This window comes from Scyliorhinus canicula, chromosome 18 (assembly GCF_902713615.1).
Source record: "Scyliorhinus canicula chromosome 18, sScyCan1.1, whole genome shotgun sequence".
Lineage (NCBI taxonomy): Eukaryota > Metazoa > Chordata > Chondrichthyes > Carcharhiniformes > Scyliorhinidae > Scyliorhinus > Scyliorhinus canicula.
Genome location: NC_052163.1, coordinates 4,744,575 through 4,759,607, shown reverse-complemented (window position 1 = coordinate 4,759,607; position 15,033 = coordinate 4,744,575). Strand labels below are relative to the sequence as shown.

The 15,033-nt window shown below is 49.4% G+C and overlaps 1 protein-coding gene across 2 annotated transcripts in view; it reads right to left on the bottom strand.

Annotated features, from left to right (window-relative positions):
* ca10a (carbonic anhydrase Xa) overlaps positions 1–15,033 on the bottom strand; it is a 109,672-nt gene that overhangs the window by 30,469 nt on the left and 64,170 nt on the right. The window contains exons 5-6 of one of the 2 annotated variants that reach the window (XM_038777960.1): positions 7,485–7,659; positions 4,536–4,610 (exon numbers count right to left, since the gene is read on the bottom strand). In XM_038777960.1, coding sequence (XP_038633888.1) covers positions 4,585–4,610; positions 7,485–7,659 — 201 coding nt within the window. In that variant the 3' untranslated portion in view covers positions 4,536–4,584. The remainder of the gene's footprint in view (positions 1–4,535; positions 4,611–7,484; positions 7,660–15,033) is intronic. The other variant, XM_038777961.1, reaches the window with a different exon arrangement.

The window sequence follows — 15,033 nt, the reverse complement described above, 5'->3', positions numbered from 1 at the left end:
GCGAGAGTTACAGTGACCCAGTGAGTGTTACATTGAGCCAGTGAGTGTTACAGTGACCCAGTGTGTGTTACAGTGACCCAGCGAGAGTTACAGTGACCCAGTGAGTGTTACATTGACCCAGTAGTGTGTTACAGTGACCCAGTGAGTGTTACAGTGACCCAGTGAGTGTTACATTGACCCAGTGTGTGTTACAGTGACCCAGCGAGTGTTACATTGACCCAGCGAGTGTTACAGTGACCCAGTGTGTGTTACAGTGACCCAGCGAGAGTTACAGTGACCCAGTGAATGTTACATTGACCCAGTAGTGTGTTACAGTGACCCAGTAGTGTGTTGCAGTGACCCAGTGTGTGTTACAGTGACCCAGTGAGTGTTACATTGACCCAGTGAGTGTTACATTGAGCAAGTGAGTGTTACATTGACCCAGTGAGTGTTACATTGTGCCAGTGAGTGTTACAGTGACCCAGTGAGTGTTACAGTGACCCAGTGTGTGTTACATTGACCCAGTGAGTGTTACATTGAGCCAGTGAGTGGTACATTGACCCAGTGAGAGTTAGTGACCCAGTGAGTGTTACAGTGACCCAGTGAGTGTTACATTGAGCCACTGAGTGTTACAGTGAGCCAGTGAGTGTTACAGTGACCCAGTGAGTGTTACATTGAGCCAATGAGTGTTACAGTGATCCAGTGAGTGTTACAGTGACCCAGTGAGTGTCACAGTGACCCAGTGAGTGTTACAGTGACTCAGTGAGTGTTACATTGAGCCAGTGAGTGTTACAGTGACCCAGTAAGTGTTACATTGAGCCAGTGAGTGTTACAGTGACCCAGTAAGTGTTACATTGAGCCAGTGAGTATAACAGTGACCCAGTGAGTGTTACGGTGACCCAGTGAGTGTTACATTGACCCAGTGAGTGTTACATTGACGCAGTGAGAGTTAATGACCCAGTGAGTGTTACATTGAGCCAGTGAGTGTTACAGTGACCCAGTAAGTGTTACATTGAGCCAGTGAGTATAACAGTGACCCAGTGAGTGTTACAGTGACCCAGTGAGTGTTACGGTGACCCAGTGAGTGTTACATTGACCCAGTGAGTGTTACATTGACGCAGTGAGAGTTAGTGACCCAGTGAGTGTTACAGTGACCCAGTGAGTGTTACAGTAACCCAGTGAGTGTTACAGTGACCCAGTGAGTGTTACAGTGACCCAGTGAGTGTTACAGTGACCCAGTGAGAGTTACAGTGATCCAGTGAGTGTTACATTGAGCAAGTTAGTGTTACATTGAACCAGTGAGTGTTACATTGAGCCATTGAGTGTTACATTGAGCCAGTGAGTGTTACAGTGACCCAGCGAGAGTTACAGTGACCCAGTGAGTGTTACATTGACCCAGTAGTGTGTTACAGTGATCCAGTGTGTGTTACAGTGACCCAGTGAGTGTTACATTGACCCAGTGTGTGTTACATTGACCCAGTGAGTGTTACATTGACCCAGTGAGTGTTACATTGTGCCAGTGAGTGTTACAGTGACCCAGTGGGTGTTACAGTGACCCAGTGTGTGTTACATTGACCCAGTGAGTGTTACATTGAGCCAGTGAGTGTTACAGTGACCCAGTGAGTGTTACAGTGATCCAGTGAGTGTTACATTGAGCAAGTTAGTGTTACAGTGACCCAGTGAGTGTTACAGTGACCCAGTGAGTGTTACAGTGACCCAGTGAGTGTTACAGTGACCCAGTGAGTGTTACAGTGACCCAGTGAGTGTTACATTGAGCAAGTTAGTGTTACATTGAACCAGTGAGTGTTACATTGAGCCAGTGAGTGTTACATTGAGCCATTGAGTGTTACAGTGAGCCAGTGAGTGTTACAGTGACCCAGTGAGTGTTACAGTGACCCAGTGAGTGTTACATTGACGCAGTGAGAGTTAGTGACCCAGTGAGTGTTACAGTGACCCAGTGAGTGTTACAGTGACCCAGTGAGTGTTACAGTGATTCAGTGAGTGTTACATTGAGCAAGTTAGTGTTACATTGAACCAGTGAGTGTTACATTGAGCCAGTGAGTGTTACATTGAGCCATTGAGTGTTACATTGAGCCAGTGAGTGTTACAGTGACCCAGTGTGTGTTACAGTGAACCAGTGAGTGTTACAGTGACCCAGTGAGTGTTACAGTGATCCAGTTAGTGTTACATTGAGCAAGTTAGTGTTACAGTGACCCAGTGAGTGTTACAGTGACCCAGTGAGTGTTAGAGTGACCCAGTGAGTGTTACAGTGACCCAGTGAGTGTTACATTGAGCAAGTTAGTGTTACATTGAACCAGTGAGTGTTACATTGAGCCAGTGAGTGTTACATTGAGCCATTGAGTGTTACAGTGAGCCAGTGAGTGTTACAGTGACCCAGTGAGTGTTACATTGAGCCAATGAGTGTTACAGTGATCCAGTGAGTGTTACAGTGACCCAGTGAGTGTCACAGTGACCCAGTGAGTGTTACAGTGACTCAGTGAGTGTTACATTGAGCCAGTGGGTGTTACAGTGACCCAGTAAGTGTTACATTGAGCCAGTGAGTGTTACAGTGACCCAGTAAGTGTTACATTGAGCCAGTGAGTATAACAGTGACCCAGTGAGTGTTACGGTGACCCAGTGAGTGTTACATTGACGCAGTGAGAGTTAGTGACCCAGTGAGTGTTACAGTGACCCAGTGAGTGTTACAGTAACCCAGTGAGTGTTACAGTGACCCAGTGAGTGTTACAGTGACCCAGTGAGTGTTACAGTGACCCAGTGAGAGTTACAGTGATCCAGTGAGTGTTACATTGAGCAAGTTAGTGTTACATTGAACCAGTGAGTGTTACATTGAGCCATTGAGTGTTACATTGAGCCAGTGAGTGTTACAGTGACCCAGCGAGAGTTACAGTGACCCAGTGAGTGTTACATTGACCCAGTAGTGTGTTACAGTGATCCAGTGTGTGTTACAGTGACCCAGTGAGTGTTACATTGACCCAGTGTGTGTTACATTGACCCAGTGAGTGTTACATTGACCCAGTGAGTGTTACATTGTGCCAGTGAGTGTTACAGTGACCCAGTGGGTGTTACAGTGACCCAGTGTGTGTTACATTGACCCAGTGAGTGTTACATTGAGCCAGTGAGTGTTACAGTGACCCAGTGAGTGTTACAGTGACCCAGTGAGTGTTACAGTGATCCAGTGAGTGTTACATTGAGCAAGTTAGTGTTACAGTGACCCAGTGAGTGTTACAGTGACCCAGTGAGTGTTACAGTGACCCAGTGAGTGTTACATTGAGCAAGTTAGTGTTACATTGAACCAGTGAGTGTTACATTGAGCCAGTGAGTGTTACATTGAGCCATTGAGTGTTACAGTGAGCCAGTGAGTGTTACAGTGAGCCAGTGAGTGTTACAGTGACCCAGTGAGTGTTACAGTGAACCAGTCAGTGTTACAGTGACCCAGTGAGTGTTACGTTGAGCCAATGAGTGTTACAGTGATCCAGTGAGTGTTACAGTGACCCAGTGAGTGTCACAGTGACCCAGTGAGTGTTACAGTGACTGAGTGAGTGTTACATTGAGCCAGTGAGTGTTACAGTGACCCAGTAAGTGTTACATTGAGCCAGTGAGTGTTACAGTGACCCAGTAAGTGTTACATTGAGCCAGTGAGTGTTACATTGACCCAGTGTGTGTTACATTGAGCCACTGAGTGTTACAGTGACCCAGTGAGTGTTACAGTGACCCAGTGAGTGTTACAGTGACCCAGTGAGTGTCACAGTGACCCAGTGAGTGTTACAGTGACTCAGTGAGTGTTACATTGAGCCAGTGAGTGTTACAGTGACCCAGTAAGTGTTACATTGAGCCAGTGAGTGTTACATTGACCCAGTGAGTGTTACATTGAGCCATTGAGTGTTACAGTGACCCAGTGAGTGTTACATTGACCCAGTGAGTGTTTAATTGAGCCAGTGAGTGTTTTATTGAGCCAGTGAGTGTTACAGCGACTATGTGGAAATTACAGTGACCCAGTGAGTGACTCCGTGAAAATGACTGTGATCCAGTGAGTACCCCAGTGATCCAGGGAGGTTTAAATGCGGTGTGGTTAAGCTACATTTTCATTTTGTGCATGTTGCGCTGTGTGATGATGGGAGTAAATATAAAGTGAATCCACATTCCATCTTGGATTTGGAATTGCTCCGAATATATATTTCTTGGTACACATTTTAATCATATATTGTTGGCAATGAACGAGCCACATGAACTCATCCCATTTGTTAGCAGCATATGTTCTATATATATTTGTATTTGTTATATATGATTGTGCGTGTCGAGATGATAGATACACATGGGCACATAAATATTATATATTATCCATATATTCTTTATATAATATATGCAGTTACATATATATACACATATATGCTATTTATATGCATATAATATATATGATGCATGTTTTCTAAGATATATATATATAGATAGATATATACACATCAATATTATATATGTATAATATATATATTATGGATATATATGCGTTTGGACACATATTTGGAAGCTGCACTTACCTCAGGTGTGTGAATTCGGATCAATTTGGAGGGGACAGAACGTCACAGCTCACCCCCACTGAGCAGTTTGTTGAGCTGAAAGATTTAACCCAGTTGGAAGGGTCTTAAAAAGTGATTGGTTCCTACCATAAATTTACACAATGCAGCAAACACACACAGGGCTCCATCGTACCATGTGTGTGAGCAATAGACATTCACCCTGTTACAGATTATCACTTTGCTCCACTGACTGCACCCCACACATTGCCAGCCCTTCCCAAACATGGTTCACTGTCGATTTCAGACAGAAAGACCAACACGATCACACCTCCAATTCAGGGGCTGTGCCGTGCTAGGTGACCACATTCCCACTGTCTCAGGGCCCTTTACTAACATCTCAGCCAGCATATTCTTCTTCCCAATCACTCTGCCTTTTGTCTTTGGACAATGGCTGAAGACTGGATCCAGTTACAACTGGACATACCAAGTCAGCAATTAAAAACTGGGATCAGGTATATTTAGCTCCATGGAACCAACATTACTGCCGGAGATGTGGTCAGTTTACCCAGCACAGACCCTGGTCAAAACCACTGCACTAAACAACGGAAATCCACGCAGGGACAGGGTGCAAACAGTGACGGAGTACAGAGACAGGGAAGAGGTCACAACACAGTGAAGGGCTGCAATGAAAGAAACACGTGTTGGGGTACAAGTTTTGGTACAGCATTGGGACAACGCTTAAGGATACAAAGATGAGGAAGAATGTTGGGGTATAGTAATGGGGAAAATGTCAGGGAAGAGTGAAGGGTCAGGGTGAAGGGTCAGGGTGAAGGGTCAGGGTGAAGGGTCAGGGTGAAGGGTCCAGGTGATGTGGCAGGGTGAAGGGTCAGCGTGAAGGGTCAGGGTGAAGGGTCAGGGTGATGTGGCAGGGTGATGTGGCAGGGTGATGTGGCAGGGTGAAGGGTCCAGGTGAAGGGTCAGGGTGAAGGGTCAGGGTGAAGGGTCCAGGTGATGTGGCAGGGTGAAGGGTCAGGGTGAAGGGTCAGGGTGAAGGGTCAGGTTGAAGGATCAGGATTATAGGTCTGGGTAAAGGGGTAGGGTGAAGGGTCAGAGAAGAAGGGCAAGGTGATATGGTAGAGTGAAGGGTAAGGATTCAAGGTCAGGGTGATGGGGTCACAGCAAAGGGTCAGGGTGAAAGGTAATTGTGAGGGGGCATGGTAATGTGGTGGGGGTGATGGGTCAAGGTGAAGGGACAGGGTGAAGGGTTGTGAAGGGTCAGGGTGAAGGGACAGGGTGAATGGTGTGGGTGCAAGGTCAGGGTGAAGGGGAGGGTGAAGAGTCAGGGTGATGAGGAGGGTGAAGGGTCAGGGTTAAGGTTCAGAGTGAAGGGTGGGTGAAAGGTGAGGGTGAAGGGTCAGGTGAAGGGGAGGGTAAAGGTGTGGGTGAAGGGTCAGGGTGAAGGGAAGGTGAAGACTCAGGGTGAAGGGGAGGGTGAAGGGTCAGGGTGAAGAGTCAGGGTGAAGGGTCAGGTTGAAGCATCAGGGTGAAAGGTCAGGGTTATGGGGTGGGTGAAGGGTCAGGGTGAAGGGTCAGGGTGAAGAGTCAGGGTGAAGGGTCAAGATTAAGGAGTGGGTGAAGTGTCAGGTTGAAAGGGTGGGTGAAGGGTCAGGGTTATGGGGTGGGTGAAAGGTCAGGGTGAAGGGTCAGGATGAAGGAGTGGGTGAAGTGTCAGGTTGAAAGGGTGGGTTAAGGGTCAGGATGAAGCGTTAGGGTGAAAGGTCAGGGTTATGGGGTGGGTGAAGGGTCAGGGTGAAGGGTCAGGATGAAGGAGTGGGTGAAGTGTCAGGTTGAAAGGGTGGGTGAAGGGTCAGGATGAAGGGTCAGGGTTAAGTGTGAGGGTGAAAGGTCAGGGTGAAGGGGTGGGTGAAGGGTCAGGGTGAAGGGTCAGGGTGATGGGGTGGGTGAAGGGGTGGGTGATCAGGGTGAAGGGTCAGGCTGAAGAGTCAGGGTGGAGGGGTGGGTGAAGGGTTAGGGTGAAAGGTCAGGGTGAAGGGGTGGGTAAAGGGTCAGGGTGAAGGGTCAGGGTGAAGGGTCAGGCTGAAGGGTCAGGCTGAAGGGTCAGGCTGAAGGGTCAGGCTGAAGGGTCAGGCTGAAGGGGTGGGTGAAGGGTCAGGGTGAAGGGTCAGGCTGAAGGGGTGGGTGAAGGGTCAGGGTGAAGGGGTGTGTGAAGGGGTGTGTGAAGGGTCAGGGTGAAGGGTCAGGGTGAAGGGTCAGGGTGAAGGGGTGGGTGAAGGGTCAGGGTGAAGGGGTGGGTGAAGGGTCAGGGTGAAGGGTCAGGGTGAAGGGTCAGGGTAAAGGGTCAGGGTAAAGGGGTGGTTGAAGGGGTGGATGAAGGGTCAGGGTGAAGGGTCAGGGTGAAGGGTCAGGGTGAAGGGTCAAGGTGAACGGTCAGGGTGAAGGGTCAGGGTGAAGGGTCAGGGTGAAGGGTCAGGGTGAAGGGGTAGGTGAAGGGTCAGGGTGAAGGGTCAGGGTGAAGGGTCAGGGTGAAGGGTCAGGGTGAAGGGGTGGGTGAAGGGGTGGGTGAAGGGGTGGGTGAAGGGGTGGGTGAAGGGTCAGGGTGAAGGGTCAGGTTGAAGGGTCAGGGTGAAGGGTCAGGGTGAAGGGTCAGGGTGAAGGGTCAAGGTGAAGCGTCAAGGTGAAGGGTCAGGGTGAAGGGTCAGGGTGAAGGGTCAGGGTGAAGGGTCAGGGTGAAGGGTCAGGGTGAAGGGTCAGGGTGAAGGGGTGGGTGAAGGGTCAGGGTGAAGGGTCAGGGTGAAGGGTCAGGGTGAAGGGTCAGGGTGAAGGGTCAGGGTGAAGGGGTGGGTTAAGGGGTGGGTGAAGGGTCAGGGTGAAGGGTCAGGGTGAAGGGTCAGGGTGAAGGGTGTGTAGAATGGGGGTTCACGTTGGGGAAGTGTGTCAATGTGGCCTCACCTCGGTATTGCAGCTTCTGTGCTCTGTTGTTTGGACAATCCTTCCCCTGGAGGCTGAAGTTAATGTTGGTTCGGATACAGCGATTATTGAGTGGTTGCACAGGTCGGAAGTTATCACTCATGCTGAGAAATATCTGAGATGGCTGATTTTGACTCAGGAGTCTTAAAGAATGCATCTGAAACAAGAGTGAAACACGGTAAAAGATAGTTACAAATATTATCGCTGATGCTGACACTGACTGTAAAGCTCCCTTACACACTGACTCTCACTGAGGGTCCCACAAACACTGACTCTCACTGAGGGTCCCACACACACTGACTCTCACTGGGGTACGGGTCCCACACACACTGACTCTCACTAGGGTAGGGGTCCCACACACACTGACTCTCACTGAGGGTCCCACAAACACTGACTCTCACTGAGGGTCCCACACACACTGACTCTCACTGGGGTACGGGTCCCACACACACTGACTCTCACTAGGGTAGGGGTCCCACACACACTGACTCTCACTGGGGTACGGGTCCCACACACACTGACTCTCACTGGGGTACGGGTCCCACACACACTGACTCTCACTGGGGTACGGGTCCCACACACACTGACTCTCACTGGGGTACGGGTCCCACACACACTGACTCTCACTGGGGTACGGGTCCCACACACACTGACTCTCACTGGGGTACGGGTCCCACACACACTGACTCTCACTGGTGTACGGGTCCCACACACACTGACTCTCACTGGGGTACGGGTCCCAGACACACTGACTCTCACTGGGGTACGGGTCCCACACACACTGACTCTCACTGGGGTACGGGTCCCACACACACTGACTCTCACTGGGGTACGGGTCCCACACACACTGACTCTCACTGGGGTACGGGTCCCACACACACTGACTCTCACTGGGGTACGGGTCCCACACACACTGACTCTCACTGGGGTACGGGTTCCACACACACTGACTCTCACTGGGGTACGGGTCCCACACCCACTGACTCTCACTGGGGTACGGGTCCCACACACACTGACTCTCACTGGGGTACAGTCCCACACACACTGACTCTCACTGGGGTACGGGTCCCACACACACTGACTCTCACTGGGGTACGGGTCCCACACACACTGACTCTCACTGGGGTACGGGTCCCACAAACACTGACTCTCACTGGGGTACGGGTCCCACACACACTGACTCTCACTGGGGTACGGGTCCCACACACACTGACTCTCACTGGGGTACGGGTCCCACACACACTGACTCTCACTGAGGGTCCCACACACACTGACTCTCACTGGGGTACGGGTCCCACACACACTGACTCTCACTGAGGGTCCCACACACACTGACTCTCACTGAGGGTCCCACACACACTGACTCTCACTGAGGGTCCCACACACACTGACTCTCACTGAGGGTCCCACACACACTGACTCTCACTGGGGTACGGGTCCCACACACACTGACTCTCACTGGGGTACGGGTCCCACACACACTGACTCTCACTGGGGTACGGGTCCCACACACACTGACTCTCACTGAGGGTCCCACACACACTGACTCTCACTGGGGTACAGTTCCACACACAGTGACTTCCTCTAAACCTTGCCCCTCACACCTTAAACCTATGCCCCCTCGTAATAAGAACATAAGAACATAAGAACTAGGAGCAGGAGTAGGCCATCTGGCCCCTCGAGCCTGCTCCGCCATTCAATGAGATCATGGCTGATCTTTTGTGGACTCAGCTCCACTTTCCGGCCCGAACACCATAACCCTTAATCCCTTTATTCTTCAAAAAACTATCTATCTTTACCTTAAAAACATGTAATGAAGGAGCCTCAACTGCTTCACTGGGCAAGGAATTCCATAGATTCACAACCCTTTGGGTGAAGAAGTTCCTCCTAAACTCAGTCCTAAATCTACTTCCCCTTATTTTGAGGCTATGCCCCCTAGTTCTGCTGTCACCCGCCAGTGGAAACAACCTGCCCGCATCTATCCTATCTATTCCCTTCATAATTTTAAATGTTTCTATAAGATCCCCCCTCATCCTTCTAAATTCCAACGAGTACAGTCCCAGTCTACTCAACCTCTCCTCATAATCCAACCCCTTCAGCTCTGGGATTAACCTAGTGAATCTCCTCTGCACACCCTCCAGCGCCAGTACGTCCTTTCTCAAGTAAGGAGACCAAAACTGAACACAATACTCCAGGTGTGGCCGCACTAACACCTTATACAATTGCAACATAACCTCCCTAGTCTTAAACTCCATCCCTCTAGCAATGAAGGACAAAATTCCATTTGCCTTCTTAATCACCTGTTGCACTTGTAAACCAACCTTCTGTGACTCATGTACTAGCACACCCAAGTCTCTCTGAACAGCGGCATGCTTTAATATTTTATCGTTTAAATAATAATCCCGTTTGCTGTTATTCCTACCAAAATGGATAACCTCACATTTGTCAACATTGTATTCCATCTGCCAGACCCGAGCCCATTCACTTAACCTATCCAAATCCCTCTGCAGACTTCCAGTATCCTCTGCACTTTTCGCTTTACCACTCATCTTAGTGTCATCTGCAAACTTGGACACATTGCCCTTGGTCCCCAACTCCAAATCATCTATGTAAATTGTGAACAATTGTGGGCCCAACACGGATCCCTGAGGGACACCACTAGCTACTGATTGCCAACCAGAGAAACACCCATTTATCCCCACTCTTTGCTTTCTATTAATTAACCAATCCTCTATCCATGCTACTACTTTACCCTTAATGCCATGCATCTTTATCTTATGCAGCAACCTTTTGTGTGGCACCTTGTCAAAGGCTTTCTGGAAATCTAGATATACCACATCCATTGGCTCCCCGTTATCTACTGCACTGGTAATGTCCTCAAAAAATTCCACTAAATTAGTTAGGCATGACCTGCCTTTAACGAACCCATGCTGCGTCTGCCCAATGGGACAATTTCTATCCAGATGCCTCGCAATTTCTTCCTTGATGATAGATTCCAGCATCTTCCCTATTACCGAAGTTAAACTCACTGGCCTATAATTTCCCGCTTTCTGCCTACCTCCTTTTTTAAACAGTGGCGTCACATTTGCTAATTTCCAATCCACCGGGACCACCCCAGAGTCTAGTGAATTTTGGTAAATTATCACTAGTGCATCTGCAATTTCCCTAGCCATCTCTTTTAGCACTCTGGGATGCATTCCATCAGGACCAGGAGACTTGTCTACCTTTAGCCCCATTAGCTTGCCCATCACTCCCTCCTTAGTGATAACAATCCTCTCAAGGTCCTCACCTGTCATAGCCTCATTTCTATCAGTCGCTGGCATGTTATTTGTGTCTTCCACTGTGAAGACCGACCCAAAAAACCTGTTCAGTTCCTCAGCCATTTCCTCATTTCCCATTATTAAAACTCCCTTCTCATCCTCTAAAGGACCAATATTTACCTTAGCCACTCTTTTTTGTCTTATATACTTGTAAAAACTTTTACTGTCTGTTTTTATATTCTGAGCAAGTTTACTCTCATACTCTATCTTACTCTTCTTTATAGCTTTTTTAGTAGCTTTCTGTTGCCCCCTAAAGATTTCCCAGTCCTCTAATCTCCCAGCAATCTTTGCCACTTTATATGCTTTTTCCTTCAATTTGATACTCTCCCTTATTTCCTTAGATATCCACGGTCGATTTTCCCTCTTTCTTCCGTCCTTCCTTTTTGTTGGTATAAACCTTTGCTGAGCACTGTGAAAAATCACTTGGAAGGTTCTCCACTGTTCCTCAACTGTTCCACCATAAAGTCTTAGCTCCCAGTCTACCTTAGCTAGTTCTTCTCTCATCCCCTTGTAATCTCCTTTGTTTAAACACAAAACACTAGTATTTGATTTTACTTTCTCACCCTCCATCTGTATTTTAAATTCCACCATATTGTGATCGCTCCTTCCGAGAGGATCCCTAACTATGAGATCATGAATCAATCCTGTCTCATTACACAGGACAAGATCTAGGACCGCTTGTTCCCTCGTAGGTTCCATTACATACTGTTCTAGGAAACTATCGCGGATACATTCTATAAACTCCTCCTCACGGTTGCCTTGACCAACCTGGTTATACCAATCGACATGTAGATTAAAATCCCCCATGATAACTGCTGTACCATTTCTACATGCATCAGTTATTTCTTTGTTTATTGCCTGCCCCACCATCTCGTTACTATTTGGTGGCCGATAGACTACTCCTATCAGTGACTTTTTCGCCTTACTATTCCTGATTTCCACCCAAATGGATTCAACCTTATCCTCCATAGCACCGATGTCATCCCTTACTATTGCCCGGATGTCATCCTTAAATAACAGAGCAACACCACCTCCCTTACCATCCACTCTGTCCTTCCGAATAGTTTGATACCCTCGGATATTTAACTCCCAGTCGTGACCATCCTTTAACCATGTTTCAGTAATGGCCACTAAATCATAGTCATTTACGATGATTTGTGCCACCAACTCATTTACTTTATTCCGAATACTACGAGCATTCAGGTAAAGTACACTTATGTTGGTTTTTTTTACCTCTGTTTTGAATCTTAACATCTCCAGTTTTATTCCTTTTGTTATTACTGGGCCTATTCACTGTGCTCCCCTCAGTCACTGTACCTTGTACTGTCGCCCTTATGGATTTCTGACTATGTCTTCTCTGCCTTGCACTTTTCCATTTACTTCCTTTTGTTTCTGTCCCTGTTTTACTACCTTCCAACTTCCAGCATTGGTTCCCATCCCCCTGCCACATTAGTTTAAACCAGGGGTGGGCAAACTACGGCCCGCCAAAGGTATTTCTGCGGCCCACCAAGTCATTAAAAAAAAAAAAAAAAATTTTTTTCTTTTAATTTTTTTTTTTTAATTTTTTTTTTTAAGGTTAATGGGGGGGGGGGGGGCTGTTGGGTTACTTACTGGTATAGGGTGGATACGTTGACTTGAGTAGGGTGATCATTGCTCGGCACAACGTCGAGGGCCGAAGGGCCTGTTCTGTGCTGTACTGTTCTATATGAGGCGCCCAGAATCATAACCGGGTGAAGTAATTATTTTACTTAATATACTATGCGGCCCTTTGTGAATTGTGAATTTCTGAATGTGGCCCTTGCACGGAAAAGTTTGCCCACCCCTGGTTTAAACCCTCCCCAACAGCTCTAGAAAACACCCCCCCTAGGACATCGGTTCCAGTCCTGCCCAAGTGCAGACCGCCCGGTTTGTACTGGTCCCACCTCCCCCAGGACCGGTCCCAATGCCCCAGGAATTTGAATCCCTCCCTCTTGCACCATCTCTCGAGCCACGCATTCATCCTATCTATCCTGACATTCCTACTCTGACTAGCTCGTGGCACTGGTAGCAATCCTGAGATTACTACCTTTGAGGTCCTACTTTTTAGTTTAACTCCTAACTCCCTGAATTCCGCTTGTAGGACCTCATCCCGTTTTTTACCTATATCGTTGGTGCCTATGTGCACCACGACAGCTGGCTGTTCACCCTCCCCCCCCAGAATGTCCTGCAGCCGCTCCGAGACATCCTTGACCCTTGCACCAGGGAGGCAACATACCATCCAGGAGTCTCGATTGCGTCCACAGAACCGCCTGTCTATTCCCCTTACGATCGAGTCCCCTATCACTATAGCCCTGCCATTTTTCTTCCTGCCCTGCTGTGCAGCAGAGCCAGCCACGGTGCCATGAACCTGGCTGCTGCTGCCTTCCCCTGGTGAGCCATCTCCCTCAACAGTATCCAAAGCGGTATATCTGTTTTGCAGGGAGATGACCGCAGGGAACACCTGCACTGCCTTCCTACTCTTGCTCTTTCTTTTGGTCACCCATTTTCTATCTCCCTCAGTAATTGACCCCTCTACCCTGGGAAAAAGTCTCTGACTATCCACTCTGACTATGTCCCTCAGAATCTTGTAGACCTCTATCAGGTCGCCCCTCAACCTCCTTTGTTCCAGTGAGGACAAACCAAGTTTATTCAATCTCCCCTCATTGCTAACTCCTACATCCTCAGTCACTCCCACGTGGTTGGGACCTTCAGAGGTTCAGTAAGTCTGCAGACTCGGTTGCTGGGGAATATGGGCTACCCACTGAAACACTGGCTCTTGGCTCCGGTGCATCGTCCTTACACTTCAGCCGAGGAAAAGTACAAAGCTGCTCAGGACACCACCTGCCCCCTCGTAGAGCAAACCATCGGATGGCTGCGGATGCAATTAGATGCCTGGACCTCTCCCGCTCTCTGCAATATGCACCCGAGAGAGTTTGTCACATGATCACAGTTTGCTGTGCACTTCACAATCTGGCTTTACAGAGAGGTGAGGATCTGTCAGAGGGTGAGCTGGAGGGAGAGGAGAGGAACATTCCTCAAAAGGTGATGAGAAGCTACAGGAAGCCCAGGAGGCTGCTGAGAGACAACATTAGCACCATAATGTCCTGGAGGAGGGGGAGATGTGTCCATGATACCCTAATAGCGAATGGTTCCTGGAGCAGTAAAACTCAGTCAGATCATCAGGATACATCTCCTCCAGCCGCCAAGCCATTTTGTGACATCTGAGGGAATAGCTAAACCATCGCTGAGAGGGCGGGTCCAGCGTTAACACTTGATTCGTAAGAGATCACGGGCGCAATTCTACGAAATGGAGCCTAAGTGTTCGCTCCGTCGTGAACGTCGTCGCATTTCACGATGGCGCGAAACGGGCACGGGGATGACCGAATCTGTCCCCCACAGGGGGCCAGCACGGCGCTGGAGCGGTTCACACCGCTCCAACCTCCCTTCCTGCCGCCAAATGGGCGCCGTGCCAATCTGCGCATGCGCGGGGGACTTCTTCAGTGCGCCAACCCCTACGCAACATGGCGTGGGGGGTTCAGGGGTCGGCCACGCAATAAAGTAGGCCTGGGGGGGGGGAAAGGCTGGCCTGCCAATCGATGGGCCCCGATCGCGGGCCAGACCCCATCGGAGGCCCCCCCGGTGAAGGAGCGCTTTCCCCCGCCCCACAGGCCGCCCCCGACCCTTCGCGCAGAGTTCCGCAGGCAGCGACCAGGGGTGAACGGCGCCAGCAGAACTCTGCTGTTTCCGCCCGGCTGCTCGGTCCATCCGGGCCAGAGAATTGGCAGCCCCGCCGGCGCCACGTCAAACTCGCCGGCACAAATGGTGCCGATTCTCCGCACTTCGGAGAATAACGCGCGGCGTCTTGCCGGCGTGGCGCAGTTGCGGCGATTCTCTGGCCCGGCGCGGGGCTCAGAGAAGCGCACCCCACAACTCACTAGGGTGAGGCTGTGGTCATCGTTGTCCTGGTAACGCACTCACTCTGTCAAGTCCAGTGTGGATGAAGAGCGATGTGAGGAGAGGCTGGATGCTTCCCGTGCCATGTGAAGGTGCAAACATTATCACAAAGGAAGTATGGAGCAGTGTAGGATTCTCATCCCAAAGTACACGTCATGGTTCACGATACAATCAGTTAGGAAATCCAGATAGTCAGAGAGTCACATTGCTATCCGCTGGCGATAAAGGATTGAGATCAC